The following is a 17597-nucleotide window of genomic DNA, read 5'->3' as shown; positions in this document are numbered from 1 at the left end:
CTTTTGATAAAATACGATATATTTTGTTTAATCACAAAAAAAATCGCAAACAATGGGCATGTCATGTTCTATTTTTGGTCCAACAGATGTCATAATAGCAGCGCTGCGTTCATTCATATAACCTTTATTGTCCTATCTCCTCTCTTCGTCTTTGTTCTTAGACTCCACCGGCCAAGTGATGCACAGCTTCGAGGAGAGAAGCGCGCTGTCGGAGCTCTCCCACGTGTTGAGGCAGCCGGCCTTTATCGCGGGCATCGGCGCCACCTGCTGGGCGTTCCTGATGGTGTTCAGCGTGTGGCTCTACCGCCACCGCAAGAAGAGGAGCGGCCTCAGCAGCAGTTACACCGGCATCCGCAAGGGTGCGTAGCACTCAATCAGAGCAGCAGGGTTATGGCAGTTAGACAGCCAGAGAAGGAAAAGGGTAAAACCTTTGGAATTACGTAAACGATTGCATATTGAACTATAAACCAAAAAAATATATATAATTTTTATTTTTTTAAATAGAGGATGTAATACATAACAAGAGTGGAAAATATGTGGAATTAAGACAATTTTCGAATATTCTGGTTAATTTTAACCGTAATATTGGGATTTAATATTAATCCTATGATCTGTAGAAGTGACTTTCCTCTAATCAAAATAGTGATTTAGGACCCAGACACCCCAGACCCCAGACCCTATTCCAGGCTGACATTCGAAGGCTGACCTTTAGAGAGTTGATTTAGAAAGAGCACACATCATGTGCTGGATCTCTCCGTCACCACCTCATGTTCCCCCCCCACCTCCTTCTACCTCAGCGCTGTCGGCCAACCGAAGGTCAACTCCACTCAATGGGCTGAAGAAATATTTCCCTCATAACATCGTAGTAATAGCCTCCTCCCATTACAATACGACAGTGCTTCCATAGAGAAGATATATTCACGTTCTTCAGCGGAGAAATGCCCTCTGTGTTGGCCATTAAGGAGCAGGTAGGGGTTAGACAGTACAGACACAGGTCTTTAAGGAGCAGGTAGGGGTTAGACAGTACAGAGACAGGTCATTAAGGAGCAGGTAGGGGTTAGACAGTACAGAGACAGGTCATTAAGGAGCAGGTAGGGGTTAGACAGTACAGAGACAGGTCATTAAGGGGCAGGTAGGGGTTAGACAGTACAGAGACAGGTCATTAAGGGGCAGGTAGGGGTTAGACAGTACAGAGACAGGTCATTAAGGGGCAGGTAGGGGTTAGACAGTACAGAGACAGGTCATTGAGGAGCAGGTAGGGGTTAGACAGTACAGAGACAGGTCATTAAGGAGCAGGTAGGGGTTAGACAGTACAGAGGCAGGTCATTAAAGAATAGGTAGGGGTTAGACAGTACAGAGGCAGGTCATTAATGAACAGGTAGGGGTTAGACAGTACAGAGGCAGGTCATTAAAGAACAGGTAGGGGTTAGACAGTACAGAGACAGGTCATTAAAGAACAGGTAGGGGTTAGACAGTAGAGAGACAGGTCATTAAGGAGCAGGTAGGGGTTAGACAGTACAGAGACAGGTCATTAAGGAACAGGTAGGGGTTAGACAGTACAGAGACAGGTCATTAAGGAGCAGGTAGGGGTTAGACAGTACAGAGACAGGTCATTAAAGAACAGGTAGGGGTAACTGTACGTCCACATTTGAGCTACCAAATCGCCGGAAGTCATTCACTTTCTATGGGCAAGAGCGACCAAAGCGACCAAAGCGACCAACGCTACCAGCGGCAAAACTTGAGCGACCAGAGCGTCCAAAAAAAGTTGACAACTGTTGAACTTTATGCAAATTACTATGACGCGTTTCAGCGGCAAAACGCTGAGAGCCAATCGGAATGTAGACGCTCTTCGCTTGCATTGTTGAATTGAATTGTACGTCATGAGCGACTTGAGCGACCAAAGCGAACAGAAATATTCACAGCGGAACTTTATGAGCGACCAAAGCGTCAAAGACGCTTTGGTCGCTCATAAAGTTCCGCTGTGAATATTTCTGTTCGCTTTGGTCGCTTCTGGTGTGGACGTACAGTTAGACAGTACAGAGACAGGTCGTTAAGGAGCAGGTAGGGGTTAGACAGTAGAGACGGGTCATTAAGGAGCAGGTGGGGGTTAGACAGTACAGAGGCAGGTCATTAAGGACCAGGTAGGGGTTAGACAGTACAGAGACAGGTCATTAAGGAGCAGGTGGGGGTTAGACAGTACAGAGACAGGTCATTAAGGAGCAGGTAGGGGTTGGACAGTACAGAGACAGGACATTAAGGAGCAGGTAGGGGTTGGACAGTACAGAGACAGGTCATTAAGGAGCAGGTAGGGGTTAGACAGTACAGAGACATGTCATTAAGGAGCAGGTAGGGGTTAGACAGTACAGAGACAGGTCATTAAGGAGCAGGTAGGGGTTAGACAGTACAGAGACAGGTCATTAAGGAGCAGGTAGGGGTTGGACAGTACAGAGACAGGTCCTTAAGGAGCAGGTAGGGGTTGGAGGGCACTAGAAAACCTACAGTTAGATTGTGGACATTGGGGATCGAACCCAGGAGCTTTGGGCTGTGAGATGCCCCCTAACTCCAACCTGCTCACCCACACGCGTCTGAATGAGCTGTAAGCCGCTTCTGAAAGGAGCATCTGCTTATAATAACACTAACTAATAATCGTCTTCAGTAAGAGTGCTGCGCGGTGACCCAGGGCAGCACCGCACAAGTGATTCATTAAATTAATTGGGGTCTCTAACGACGTCTTTCGTTCTCCTCTCTTCCAGTTCCCTCGTTTACCTTCACGCCCACAGGTGTGTACCCCTGCTCTGCTCCAATCGGAACGCCCACGGCCGTCCCTTGTTATTATTTTCAGTGTTATTATAATAATTAATGGATTGTAGAGGCGCTCTCTCTCGTTTTAGCCTCGAGTCAGAGACAGAAACTAATTTAAGTCACTCTTCAAATTGCTGTGGCCAATTCATCAACTACCAAATTACAATCAGGGACATTTTGAATCAATTATTTTGTGGTTTGTTGTAGAACAAATTGACAAGATAAGGGAACACTGGGTTTTCTGTTGGCTCGACAGGAAACCAATTGGGCACACCTACATGTCCTTTAAACATGTTATATTATTCAGACGAGTGGATATTACAGTGGGGAAAGAATTGTTCAAGTGAAAAACCCATACATAACTGTCACTGCTCTCTGCTCCACTTTAAATATTTAATGCCTCCATTACATTTGTCTAGCAGGCCGGACTCTGTACAGAGTGCTCCTAAATGATGGTGTCAGAGTGAATGACGTTTTTTTAACTAGAAACACTGAGCCACTTTGTTTCACGGCGTAGGAGCAAGGCTCTGATGAACACCTCTGTTATTACTGCAGAGGAACACGGCAGTGATCTGAAGGATAGTGGTGGGCCATACCACATCCTTATGAGCCTTGGAAAGCCTTAAACACCGTTGATGATAATCCAAAGTAAATCAATGAATCTCTGCTATTTATGAATGTAGATATTTCGGATGGAGGGTGGACGAACAGGATACTTTGTAGCATTTTCTTAATTAGTTATTGAAGATCTTGACATTTTGTCACTGTCAATTCTTCTTCTTCTCTTTAACAGTGGCTTATCAGAGAGGGGAGACGGTGTGCAGCGCTGGGAGGTAAGTCGGACATTCTTCTGGTACATTCCATTACACGGTTCCGCCACACGGGGGCGCTGCTCCACCGTCGGAGGAAACCCTCCGCCAAAGAGCGGCGCTTCTGGGAGAGATACTGTAGGCCTATTATATGAGCACTCACCGCGTTTAGTGAATAACGATAACCCCTGTTGATCCTTGTGTGTGTGTGTTTGTGTGTGTGTGTGTGTGTGTGTGTGTGTGTGTGTGTGTGTGTGTGTGTGTGTGTGTGTGTGTGTGTGTGTGTGTGTGTGCGTGCGTGCGTGCGTGCGTGCGTGCGTGCGTGCGTGCGTGCGTGCGTGCGTGTGTGTGCGTGCGTGTGTGCCTGTGTGCGTGTGTGTGTGTGTGTGTGTGTGGGTGTGGGTGTGTGTGGGCGCAGGCCTGGACACATCAACATGGGTGACCCTCTGAACCAGCTGTGGCTGGCTGATAACTGGCCCAACGGCGGCGCCAGTCACAAGGAGCGCAGCGCCAACTGCTGCAACAATGCGGACGGGACCGGAGACGGCGGCATGATCACCTACAGCCGGCCAGGTCAGTGTTGACGCAACACTGATGCGTTCCGCGGTAACGCAACACCGCGTTCACAGCGCAGAGCTGGGCTGTTATCTGATTTAGATCATTTTATCTGGGTTTTATACCAGTGGCCATCTGTTTTATTTGATTTTATCTGGGTTTTACTTACCTGACTTTTTCTGGTTCGGAACTGAGATTTATTTTATAGCAGTGTTTATTAAATGTTAGGGCAGTTAGTACGTTTCAGCCACAATTTGGTCCCTTTCCCTGAATTCTGCTTAATTAATGGTGCCCTTTCCCTGTCTTATCTTTATTTATTTCGGTAATATCTCCTGCTGTGTAACACTTTGGTGCAGACTTTGTTTTGCTTTTAAGGGGATTTATAATAAATCAATAAACTTGAAAGTCCACACTCCTCACTGCTTCACTTCAAGTCTCAAGTTTCAAGTTTATTGTCATGTGCACATTCATTGATAATTGATAACTAGCTGCAGTTACCGATGGCAACCGAATACCTTAATTCCGGGCTTTATCAACAAGTAAATCTAAATAAGAAGTGAGGATCTTTTTAATATACGCTGCATAAATAAGTAATATCCTTGTGTAACGGATCTGAATAGTCGTGTTTGTGTTTGTGTGTGTGTGAGTGCGCACGTACTAGCATTTCAGTTTCCAGGAACCTGTTTTTAATACCGATATCCAAGTAGACACGGTCGTATTACATTCAAAAACCAACCATCTTTATCGTTGCGTCCTCCAGACAAAGAGCTCCAAACTCCAAAGGCCCCGACGTTAGCTCCCCGAGCGCGTTCAGCCCTGTTCCATCCGGTCTGCTCTCGCTCTAACCGCCTCCCTCATCCATCCTTCCTCTAATCCCTTCCGTCGGCCAATCAGCGGACTGCATCGCCAACTACGGCAGCCACCTGGACCCCCGCGGCGGCGGCGGGCAGGAGGACATGCTGGGCTCCGACAACGCCATCTACAGCGACCTCAACCTCGGCGCCGTCAGCCCCGGCGACGCCTTCGACGGCGCCGGCCTGTGCTACCTGGGGCCGGGCGGCGGGGGGGCCCCCACCTACGAGCCCGTCCCCTACGCCACCACCCAGCTCCTCCAGGCGGCCCTGCAGAGGCGGCCGGCCCCCCGGCCCCCGCTGGGCGCCCGCGAGTACCACCTGCTGGAGCAGAGCCGCGGCAGCAAGGGTGCGTGCTCCAGGGGGGGGTGGGGGTCGAGACCTGTTCAGAGTTCACCCCCCCAGAACCCTTTCACACACTTATTGTGTGTTGTACGTCCTGGCACTTAATGATAGTACCAAGCATTGTGCACTGTCTTACCCTAGCTATCTCTGTTGTGTACGAGGAATGGGTTAACCTTGTGATTGTTAGTGCTTGGCACTTGTTCCATGAACATCGTTACTGTACCGACAGAGATTTATTATTGTTTCTCTTTCTTCTGACAAATGTACTTATTGTCAATCGCTTTGGACAAAACAGTCTGCTGAATGCCTTAAATGCAATTGAGGTTTGGTGGTTTCTGTTTTTAATCCTTATATGGTCATTCCTGGAATGGCAAGAAGTGCGTAGTGTGGTAGTTTAAGATGGCTGCCCAACCGCCTGAAAAGCACCAGGTTCGATCCCGAATGTATGCAGCCTCACTCCTAAGCATCTATCGTCCAAAACCCACCATCCTCGAGTTCATTGATCTGAAGTCACTGAAGTCACCGTGGAAACGAGCTAAACCACTTGAACTATGAATCCCGGACAGGAAGTGAAACAGTTAATAGTAATAGCAGGCTTTCATTGGTTCTTAAGATAGCAGGTCGATAAGAGGGGCATCTGAAATGACATCCGGGGCGGCTGGGAGTGATGTCAAGTGTTTAATGACTGAATCGTGTTTCTCGTCATGTTCTCCTGTCGGTTTATTTGTGTCTCCAGATAATTTCGGCTGTGGTGGTGACGGAATCCTCCAGAACACGATGCCTTATAATGAGGTCAGAGGTCAGATCTCCAACCACCTGGTGGAAAGAGTCAGTGGTAAGGGCTGCACGCCTCCTCAACCCCACATGTCATGTTGAGGGATGACGTGTTCTTCATCAATCATGCTCTTCATCAATCCCAGACGGTAGAGCAGAAAGGACTTGACAGCGGGAGAAACTATTTGTGACGTGTCTTAAAATATATAAGGAGACACAAAGGAGTAAACATATTTGAACCGTTTTAATTAGTTAATTGATCTATTAAACTAAAAAACTACAAAAAATCAATGAAGAAATTCCATCAATGCTTACAAAATGTAAGCAGAATTTTTTTGAAAAAAGTGTTGAAGTGAATTAAGTGTCCGTTATGAATGCTACATGATGTCATGTTGAGGGATGACATGTTCCTCATCAACCCCAGACGCCATAGCAGAATGTACTGGGCAGCGGGAGAAACTATATGTGATGCGTCATAACATATATAAGGACAAGGAAGAGCCAACATATTTGGTGCGTGTTGATTAATGAATTGATCTATTCAAACTCAAAACTACAAAGAAGAAATGCAGAAATCCCAATGTGTTGATGTGTGAGTACCAAATGTTAGTACGAAGATGTGTGTAAACATCAGTAGTTGAGTTAGCAACTAAAGTGTTGCCCGCCTGAAGTGTCCGTTCTGAATGCTCCATGAATGACCCTCTCTGTGTGTCGTCCCCCCCCCCCCCCAGTCAGTCCAAACCACAAGAAGGGCAGCAGGAACGCCACCAACGTCCCCAAGCAGAGTGCAGGGAGCTGGGCCCCCCCGGCCCCGCAGGACTGGGTGACAGACGAGTACTCCCTCCCCATGGGGAAGAGGTGAGACACACAGCCGCTCGGTGGGGGGGGGGGGGGGCTCAGGGCCGGGGGCACTGAGTCAGGGGCAGAGGAGGCCAGGTCAACGTTAGCTTGAACGGGGGTCGTGTGTCTGAGCTGCGGGGGGGGGGTTGCGTGCACTGCGTGCAGTGCTACAGTGACCTGGATCAGGACACATCTGGAGACCTCTGTCTCACGACGATACCCACAGGGTGGGAGCGCGGCAGGGCGGTGGGAGGTAGAGCGGGTGGGCTGGTAACCTGGAGGTTGCTGGTTCGATCCCCGGCTCCTCCTCGCTGAGTGTCGAGGTGTCCGTGGCCGAGGCGCCTCACCCTGACTGATCCTAATGAGCTGGCTGTCACCCTGCGTGGTTGACTCCGCCGTCAGTGTGTGAATGACTGCATGAATGGGTGAATGTGAGGCAGTGTTGTAAAGCGCTTTGAGCGGCCACTGGTTAGAGAAGCGCTCTATAAATGCAGACGTTTACTGAGAGTCTTCGGTTTGTTGGGCCGTGACGTCACTCCGAGGTGTGTCCCCTCTGACCCGCGTCCCTCGTCTCGTCCCAAAGTACGGATCTCGACTCCCAGCGGCCGGCGGTCCCCAAGAGGATGGTCCGTCACCATGACAACCCCTCCCTGGACCAGGAGGAGGAGGAGGAGGAGGGGAGGAAGAAGATGATGATGGTGATGATGATGGCCGCGGAGAGGAAGGACGGCTGTCCCGCCCCGCCCGTGAGAGGGACGTCTTCCTCGTCCTTCGCTGGGGAACCTTCCCACGGCCCCCAGACGTCCACGGGGGTCCTGGTGCAGATCGCTCAGGGGCCCCCCAGCCGGGAGGAGCCCTCTGCCAGGCACCGCAGGTAACCACGCCCCCACGCCCCCCCCCCCCCCAAGCCCGTTCTCATCCTCAATGGGGGTTTCCCCGCCTCCCTCCCTCATCCCTGCCTCCTCCTCCTCCCTCCCTCCCTCCCACCCTCCCTCCCTCCCTCCCTCTCCACCCTCCCTCCCTCTCTCCCTCTCCTCCCTCCCTCCCTCCCTCCCTCCCTCCCTCCCTCCCTCCCTCTCCACCCTCTCCACCCTCCCTCCCTCCCTCCCCCCTCTTCATTAAGCAGCTTTGCCGGCAGAGAGTAGGCTGTTAATTTGTGAAAGGTGGGCCCAGGTTAATCTCTCCTCTGTGATTCCCCCCCCCCCAGTCTCCCTCCTCCCCCCCAGACCCTGATGCCGACTCACGCCTACGCCTCCTCCCCCTCCCCCCCTCCCCCCCACCTGCTCCTGGAGGCCCAGGCAGCAGAGGAAGACCCTGACGAAGAGGATGCTGATGAGGAGGAGGAGGAGGAGGAGGAGGAGGAAGAGGCTGACTTTGAGCCGTCCGGCGGTCACCTCCACCATCATCATCACCATCACCCACGGCAACGCCGCGAGTCTCCGACGCCGCACCAACATCAGCACCACGGCTCCCCGCACAGGATCCAGCTGCGGGGGCTGCCGCCGACGCCAGGGGCCGGCGGCGCGGGGTCGGCGGGGGTCCACAGCTGGGGGTCGGCCTCCGAGGACAACCTGTCCTCCGCCCGCTCCAGCGTGGGCAGCACGTCGGAGGGGGCCCTGTTCACGGACCTGGAGCACCTCCACCCGTCGCTGGGGGCCCCCGCCGGAGGTCTGCAGCGGCCCCCCGAGGAGACAGGTGAGGAGTGTCACAGGGTCGGGGGGGGGGGCTCGCCTCGGGGCGTGGGCTGTGGTCTGGAGTGGCGTCGGGCGAATAGAGTCGACGGTGTTGGGGCTCCTGGTTGACGTTCTCGTGGTGCGGTCGTCGTTGTGTGTCGTCAAGATGTGCAAACAAAGCCGGTGTTGTATCGTAGCGCACGATCCTTCTTCTGGGCGGTTCAGACTCCAGAGGTTCAGGGTCACGTTTGAAGCAGACTCACTGAACCTCCTCCCAGCTCGAGGATAAATTATTGACGTGACTGTAACACTTTCTTTAAGGGCAAAAACAAAAAGCGGGCGTTGTTATTTCATCCTCGTCTCTTATCGTACCGTCGCTGAGATCCGACTCCGCCGCCTGGAGTTGGATCTGAAACGTGTGACCCGGTCGACCTTCACCGAGCGAACCTTCTCCCCGCAGGCCGCCGGCCGGTCAGTCCGTTATCTACCGACGGCAACGTGAGCGCCGCCGCGACCCACAGACGACCCCGCAAACACAAACCAGCCGCCGCCGGTCACCACGGTTACCCGCCGACGGCGGCCGCGTTCTACGACGGTGAGTTTGGGCGTCGGGTGGTCGACGCTCGCAGGAACACAAACCCGTCGATCGATGCCGGGCCGCTGAACTCGCGGCCCGGTAAACCGCGGAGGGATCGAACACGCCGTGTTTGTTTGGGTTTGTTTTCATGTGTTCGTGATTTCCTCGCCGTTCGTTACCCTGAGGTATTGATTATGCGTCCCCTCTGTTGATTGCTCGAGCAGGTCTCGTGTGTGTCTCGGTTTAGTTTCTGTTGAGTTTCTATGTTGGTATCAACATATTTTATGTTGATATGTTGAAGGAGGGATCGCCTGCTATGCGTTAACTCTCGAGACTTCTTCCTTTCTGATTTAAGGGAGTTTTTTCTTGCCCTTGTGGAGGCTTGGGTCAGGGGGGAGTCATAAATATTTGGCCTGTTAAGCCCTTTGAGGCTGTAATGGGGATCAGGGGCTTTACCAATAAAATGTAATTTAATCTAATTGATTAAACGTGTTTCAACACGCTCTGGCGGCGGAGGTGGAGGCGGAGGCGGAGGGTTTGAGGTCGCAGCACCGTCCACGCAGACCTCCCTAAAGAGGTCCCCCTCTCTGTCCCCAGACTCCTGCCTCGTGCCCCCAGACCCCCCGGGGCCCGCGGCCCTGGGGGGGGGCAGGGCCCGGGGGGCCACCCTGCCTCGGATGGGCTCCGGGGAGCCCAGGGGCCGCAGGGGCAGCTCAGGGGCCCAGAGGACGCCGGCGTCAGGGGAGAGAGGAGGCGGCCGGGGCCGACAGCAGCCAGGTACACAAAGACTCATAGAGCGGAGGATAATACTACACTATGACTCATAGAGTGGAGTATAATACTACACTATGACTCATAGAGTGGAGGATAATACTACACTATGACTCATAGAGTGGAGGATAATACTACACTATGACTCATAGAGTGGAGGATAATACTACACTATGACTCATAGAGTGGAGTATAATACTACACTATGACTCATAGAGTGGAGTATGAGTTTAAACATACTTATACTACAATATGACTCATATTGTGGAGTATAATACTACACTATGACTCATATAGTGGAGCATGAGTTTAAACATACTTATACTACAATATGACTCATATTGTGGAGTATAATATACTTCTACTACACTATGACTCATACAGTATTGTGTAGTATATGTTTAAATATACTTATACTACACTATGACTCATACAGTATTGTGTAGTATAAGTTTAAATATACTTATACTACACTATGACTCATATAGTGGAGTATAAGTTTAAATATACTTCTACTACACTATGACTCATACAGTATTGTGTAGTATAAGTTTAAATATACTTACACTACACTATGACTCATATAGTGGAGTATAAGTTTAAACATACTTACACTACACCATGACTTATATAGTCTACTATGACTCATCATAGTGTAGTATAAATATACTTATACTACACTATGACTCATATGTTGTAGTAAAGCTTAAATATACTTATACTACATGATGACTCCTGAAGTGCAGTATAGTTTAAATATACTTACACTACACCATGACTTATATCGTGTAGTATAGTTTAAATATACATTTGATTCTTGTACAGCAGACAGAAGCCTGGTACACGACTGAAATTAAAAATGAGGGAATATAAAATACTATCCGTCCGCCTGGATATCATCTGTGTGTTAATCCATTCCTCGTTTAGTTGATGAAATCATCGTCAACAATGTCAGACGTCACAACGTGAGCAATGCATTACAATCACCGCCGAGCTGCAGAAACAGACATGACAGTAACCCGCTAACCACCAACCGTACGCAGCGGATCTGAAGGCTTTTCTGAAACTATAACCAACTCATGTTCGAGCATTCGATTAAAACCTGCACTGGGTACATCTCTGGGCTGAAGTCGACCAGATTAAACGATTGATCCGTGAAGCCTGAGCAGCTGCAGCAGCAGGTCTCCCAGTGCAGGCTTAATGATTGGCCGAGACAACAGCCAACCCGCACGCTCCGTCTCCAGCAGGTTCCGCGGAGCCCCTCTCCCAGCTCTCCAACGGCCCGTCGCTCCCATCCATCCCGCCTCCTGGGGGCCCAGACGTCGTCCTCTGCGCCGGGGCGTCAAGGACGGCCGACGCAGAGGTTCCTGCGGAGCTGGAGGCCTTCCAGACCCCTCTGGAGGAAGAGGAGGATGAGGAGGAGGAGGAGGAGGAGGAGGAGGCGTAGGTGGGTTCACGCGCTCCTCCAGCGAGTGTCACCGTACGCCGCCGTGATGTATGGTGGAGACGCAGCTGCCAGTAGCGTGCTCCGGAACACCTTCAGCCTGATGCTCCACACGCACTGAGTGTGTTTTATGAAGGCAGGGCCGTGAGCCGACACGCAGGGACACACTCAGAGAGGAGGGCCGGGTCGCTACTGAGAGCTGAGCTAGGCTAGGAGAGACGGACGTGATGGAAACAGTTAAACAAGCAGGGGACGGGCTAGGGACGGGGGTATGTCTACATCTGATGGGGGACTGATGGTTAGTACGAGAACATTAACGGAATGCTGATGCCTTCCAAGCTTTACACTTACATTAGAAGGGATTCATTAACTATGAACACGAGGAGAAACTAACACATTGACTAACGAGTTAACATGTGATACGTTTATTTTCATCACTTGTTCTATATTCCATACTGATGCTCAAAATGACATCATCGTTGTCGGAATTGTTAATTGCGGAGGTGGATATAATTGTTTCACGACATGCTGTGCGATGTTTTATCTCCATGATGTCTGCTCGAAGAGTATTAACACGAGGTCATGTTTTATCTCCACAGTGCCGCGGCGGGGGGGGGGTTCACCAAGGTTGACCAGAGCCGGCCTGCAATTGCACAACAGATGGAGGAATGTGTTCCTTACTACAGGGGAGGAGCAGCGGAACAATACTGCACATGACTTATGATTTCAAAGCAACGTGACATCTCTTTTAAGGGGACCGGGAAGGGAGGGGGGGGGGGGGGCGGGGACTCAGCCATCTTGTTCCGGAGTCGATGGACTCCTGAAGTTGAGCACTATTTATTGTGGGGTTGTTGATCGACGGATCGGTTTCCACCCACTCGTACGGCGGTTCCCTCGATGGTCACGATGAATGACGTGTATAATTAATGGGTGTTGTGAGTAGTATATGGAAAAATATGTACTGTTATTTTACGGTAATAAATATTCGTTCATGACCACCACCCATTGTGTAAATTGTTTACAACGTTTGAGTGTGGCTTCATATTTAATTTTCTAAAGTACTGATTCTAAAGAACTGTCGTTCTGCTCCTGGTGTTATCGTGTCCTGTTGCATTATGGGTAATACAAGCACAATCATTTCATTTCGTTGAATGCCTTTTAATGGTCCTTCCGTCTCCACTGAGATGGAAACCACTGTCTTATTATCTCTACATCAGTTGTTTCGATAAGGGGAAAGGGTTGGGTGTCTTTGGATGTAAATTTGATCTGTGTGCAAATTTGAGTGGTGTGTGTGTGTGTGTGTGTGTGTGTGTGTGTGTGTGTGTGTGTGTGTGTGTGTGTGTGTGTGTGTGTGTGTGTGTGTGTGTGTGTGTGTGTGTGTGTGTGTGTGTGTGTGTGTGTGTGTGTGTGTGTAACTGTGTCAACTGAACATTTGCATGAATCACTTCTTGTCGGACCTCTATTCGACGTCCGTGTGTCCTCCCTTCTGGCTAATCGACGAACATTTGATATTTCCAGTAATTTCCTGAAGTTCTTTGCTCTATAGCGCTGCCGTCTACCTAAAGGTTATAACCTTTTAAATATTTATAGATAATATAAAAAAATAATCAAAGCCAGATTTGGTCAAAGATTTATCTTATTTCTGTTTTTCTTTTGGGCGATATGCTTATTCAAGATGTTTGTTCTTATGTTTTATTCAAGACAAAGTTTCAACTGCCTTGTGATTCTCTGTCTCCAGAGTACGGAGTCTGTCCATCCCGAGCTCACTGTATCCATGGTGCCAAAGCAATCTTTGTTTTTAAAAAAGATCAGTGTTTTTATCTGAACATGAACGCATTTGAATCATCGTGAAAGTATAAAAGAAAAGAAGTTATTCGATAATCAGCTTCATCAACTCCATCATTGTCATACGATATGTTCACGCTTCAGCTTGTTTTGTTTTTGTGCCACGAGGGTGGAAAAGAATATCCGCAAAGAAAGGGGGAACATTTTGCAATTTGTAAACAGATCTGTGCTCCATTTTGTATTTTATTCATCGCTGAGAATGTAATGGAATCAGGGGAAGAACAAGTTTGTAATCTCTGCTGCATTATTTATAATTAAAACTTTCTCAAATGCAGTGTTTCTTTTGAGCGTTGTGTGTTGGATGTTCAATGTTTTAAAGCTTTTGTTGTGTTTCTGTTTGATTGGTTTGACGATTGTAGCGATGTGTTCAATGTTCAGTAATTCTGGAGGAAGGGCTGGCGTGTGTGCGCTCAAAGACAAAATGGAGGACGCGATGGTGACGCTGAGTCACGGTGCTCGTTAAAAAACGTTATTCACAGAGCTCTGTTTACACAGTACACGTAGGTCACGGAGAGAACGGAATGGCACGCGGTCAGTAACAGATGCCGTTTGCGACGGGCGTGTCTGTCGTAGTTATTCCACCTTTAAGCTAAATTTAGCTCGCGGCACTGGAAGCTCATTCGACCGCCAATGAATTTCCCGATGGCAGCCAACCCACTCCGGCACTAAAGGTGAGAGGAATACGAGCACACAGACTCCCCAGTCCCGGAACTCACATTACCAGGAAGTCCAACTTCAAAGACACTCCAATGTCCCCAGTATGACATAATAGCATAAATTTGTGTTAGCTCCCCAGAAGTAAGTGGGGGCCTCATAGGTGTCTGTGGGCCCTTCAGTCCGTGATCCAATCTGTCGCCTCCTCCAGGAATCATAGCCATAGTGTCTTACATTATGGGGGTAAATCAGAAACCGAAACAATAGAGGAACAGAAAGCCTGAGTCCCCACAAAGATGTGTAGCGTGTTGTTCTACCCGTGGACCTTCCTCTGTTTGGGTTAACGTCCACAATCCAATCCTCAGCCTGCGCAACAAATTGTCAGTTTGCGAAAAATGTCGTAAAATGTTAGAAATAAACTTTTCATTACGGAGAAGCACTTTTTGCATCGATCGTGGCGCGAGGTGAAGGTCTGAGCGAGCGAGCGCGTTCCCTCCCTCCAGATCCGCCCCTCCGCTCGGTAAAAGGCTCGCTCGGTAATTAAACAATGGATTCCCGGCAGCCGTGCGATCCATAGGCCGAGTGAAACACAGGGCCTGGCCCCATGACGAGTCAATCACACGTTCTCCTCGCGCCCGGCGTCCATGGGTGTTATTGCCCAGGTTAATGGAGCGAGGCCGGCTACGTCTCGACCCTCTCTAAGAGAACACTGCTTATCCCCAGACGCACACTCTGTGTTAAACGTGCAACTGGAATGTGTGTGTGAGTGAGCGGATGAATGGGTGACTTAGTGAGTGTCTGAAAGGATGGAGTATTTAATGAATGGATGAGGAAATTGATGAGTGGGTTAATTAATTAAGGATTGCCGGGTAAGTGAATCAATGATTGGATGGATAAATTAATGAATAATTGGAATGATGGGGCCGAATAGATTAATTAATGGATTAATTCAATGATTGGATAGGTGGATGAATGGATGGATAAATGAATACATTTAAAGATTGATGTATAAATGAATGGATTAATACATAACAGATTAAGATCAGAGGGTTGGACGAATACATGACGGATACACAGACTTATGAAAGGACGCATCAAGGAATTCATTGGTTAAAAACACAAGGGGACACACACTCTGAAAGACCCCCAGATATAAAATACCATCTTTTAAATGCAGAGTGAACTTTTAAAACAGCCCTTAGCACTCCTATTTCCGACAACAATCCATCTCTCAGGACACGAGTCCTGACAATGTGTCTGAGAGGGATCCTGAGGGTACGACTACTGGTGCGGTTTGTGTTCCTTTGCAGTTGCTCTTTTCCTGCATTGATTGCGACAGCCAAAATGATGTTGGCGTTGAATCGCTAAAGTGACGTGTTTTTCATCTGGGGGGTTGGGGGGGGGGGGGGGCTGCTTGGACCCCATCTGCTATAAAAGACTCCTTCTTTTCTCTCTATTGTGTTATCTCTTCTGCTTTTAGGACAGCTGCCTATTTTATCTTATTTTTGGTCATGTTTTGCCTTGGTTTATAAGAAAATGCAATGTGGATGTTGGTTTTCCTGTGTGTAAGTGTGTGTCGCTGTGAGTGTGTGTGTGTGTGTGTTGCCATATTTTCATTTCCAATTTTTCTGGGTTTATCCAAAAGATTCACTGCAGTCTGTTCACAAAGAATCGGCCATGACACACACACACACACGCACACGCACACGCACACACACACACACACACACACACACACACACACACACACACACACACACACACACACGCACACACACACACACACACACTTCCCCAATCCCCCCCTACACACACACACACACACACACACAGATGGCTGCCATTCCTCAACACCCAGTTTAGCAGTGAATATATTTCCACACAAAAGCGTATGTGTGCTTTTTGCCGCGGGCAGCGTCGTGCGGACCCAGCAGAGAGCCTCTCGGCAGACGCAGCGTTTCCTCCTCATTATAGACGAGAGAGCCATGCTCTGAGGGACACCTCGTAGACGCAGGGCGGAGGTAATCCCAGCGCCCGCACACAGCTGCTCTCAGGCTGGGCTGGGCTGCCTGCACGTATAGCATAGCATAGCAGGTATAGCATAGCAGGTATAGCTTAACATAGCAGTCATAGCATAGCAGATATAGCATCATAGCAGCTATAGCATCATAGCAGGTATAGCATTATAGCAGGTATAGCATAGCAGGTATAGCATAGCAGGTATAGCTTCACATAGCAGGTATAGCTTCACATAGCAGGCATAGCTTCACATAGCAGGTATAGCTTCACATAGCAGGTATAGAATAGCAGGTATAGCTTAAAATAGCAGGCATAGCATATCAGGTATACATTAGCATAGCATGTATAGCTTAACATAGCAGGCAAAGCATAGCAGGTATAGCATAAGAGACGTAGCATAGCATAGCAAATATACATAGCATGGAAGGCATTGTATAGCAGATATAGATTAGCAGGTATACCATAGAAGATATACCATAGCATAGCAAGTATAGCATAGCATCACAGATCTAACATAGCAGGTATAGCATAGCATCACAGATATAGCATAGCAAGTATTGCATAGCCTCACAGATCTAGCATAGCAAGTATAGCATAGCATCACAGATCTAGCATAGCAGGTATAGCATAGCATCACAGATATAGCATAGCAAGTATAGCATAGCCTCACAGATCTAGCATAGCAAGTATAGCATAGCATCACAGATCTAGCATAGCAAGTATAGCATAGCATCACAGATCTAGCATAGCAGGTATAGCATAGCCTCACAGATCTAGCATAGCAAGTATAGCATAGCATCACAGATCTAGCAGAGCAGGTATAGCATAGCATTAGCCTCTCCGGAGGACCGTGCTGTTGATTGGAGGGGAGGCGCCGCGCCGCGGTGGGGTCAGAGGTCAGAGGTCATGAGGACGGGGTCTAAACGATGATGACGGAAGGCGGGTCTCACAGTTTGATTGACACGTCAGGCTGTTGGACTGGAGTAGCAGTGAATACCAGATGAATACATGAATACTGCATACAGTGAATTAACGGCGACACGAATACATGAATACTGTAGTTCCTCCACAGGCTGCCGGGCCGCAGGTGGATCATAACAGCCGGGCGGAGGAGGTTTTAAAAGTCGACTCTGAGCGGGTTTTTAATGAGTCGCAGCCGAGATGGATAACTAGTCGGTTAATATTTTACAGTTATGCTTTTGACAGTTCCTTAAACTAGTAGGTTAATATACTAGTAAACTACATACATTATACTAGTAGGTTAATAAAATACAGTGAGAGGACATATCCTATAATGGTAGGTTAAAATATTACACTTAGAAGACGTATCTTATATTAGAGATACTTTTGACTAGTTGATAACTTAGAGATAGTTAGTCTAGTTAATATATTTGAAGTAGTGGAGATACTTTAGACTAGTTAATATGCTGGAGATACTTTAGACTGGTTAATAGGTAGAGATAGTGGAGATACTTGAGACTAGTTGATATGTTGGAGATAGAGAAGATACTTAAGACTAGTTAATATGTTAGAGAAACTTTAGGCTGGTTAATAGGTTAGAGATAGAAGAGATACATTAGTCTAATTGTTAGAGATAGAGGGAGATTCAGGGTGACATGCTGGGACTCTCAGAGGAAG

The 17597-nt window shown here is 48.6% G+C and overlaps 1 protein-coding gene across 3 annotated transcripts; it reads left to right on the top strand.

The window, feature by feature from the left end:
* Positions 1–166: 166 nt before the first annotated feature.
* Positions 167–11704, top strand: LOC132461061 (roundabout homolog 1-like). 3 transcript variants are annotated; one of them, XM_060056124.1, is made up of 12 exons: positions 167–359; positions 2754–2780; positions 3596–3635; positions 4030–4184; positions 5061–5366; positions 6099–6197; positions 6868–6994; positions 7560–7850; positions 8184–8671; positions 9110–9244; positions 9824–10003; positions 11245–11704. In XM_060056124.1, exons 1-12 carry the CDS (start codon positions 179–181, stop codon positions 11442–11444), a joined length of 2229 nt encoding a protein of 742 aa, XP_059912107.1. In that variant the 5' UTR covers positions 167–178; the 3' UTR covers positions 11445–11704. The 3 variants fall into 3 exon arrangements, with proteins under 3 accessions (XP_059912107.1, XP_059912105.1, XP_059912108.1); XM_060056122.1 differs by having other exon boundaries at positions 11242–11704; XM_060056125.1 differs by lacking the exon at positions 2754–2780 and having other exon boundaries at positions 11242–11704.
* Positions 11705–17597: the final 5893 nt, after the last annotated feature.

Source organism: Gadus macrocephalus, chromosome 7, assembly GCF_031168955.1.
Source record: "Gadus macrocephalus chromosome 7, ASM3116895v1".
NCBI classification, from domain to species: Eukaryota; Metazoa; Chordata; class Actinopteri; order Gadiformes; family Gadidae; genus Gadus; species Gadus macrocephalus.
This window is presented reverse-complemented; position numbering and strand designations above follow the sequence as displayed.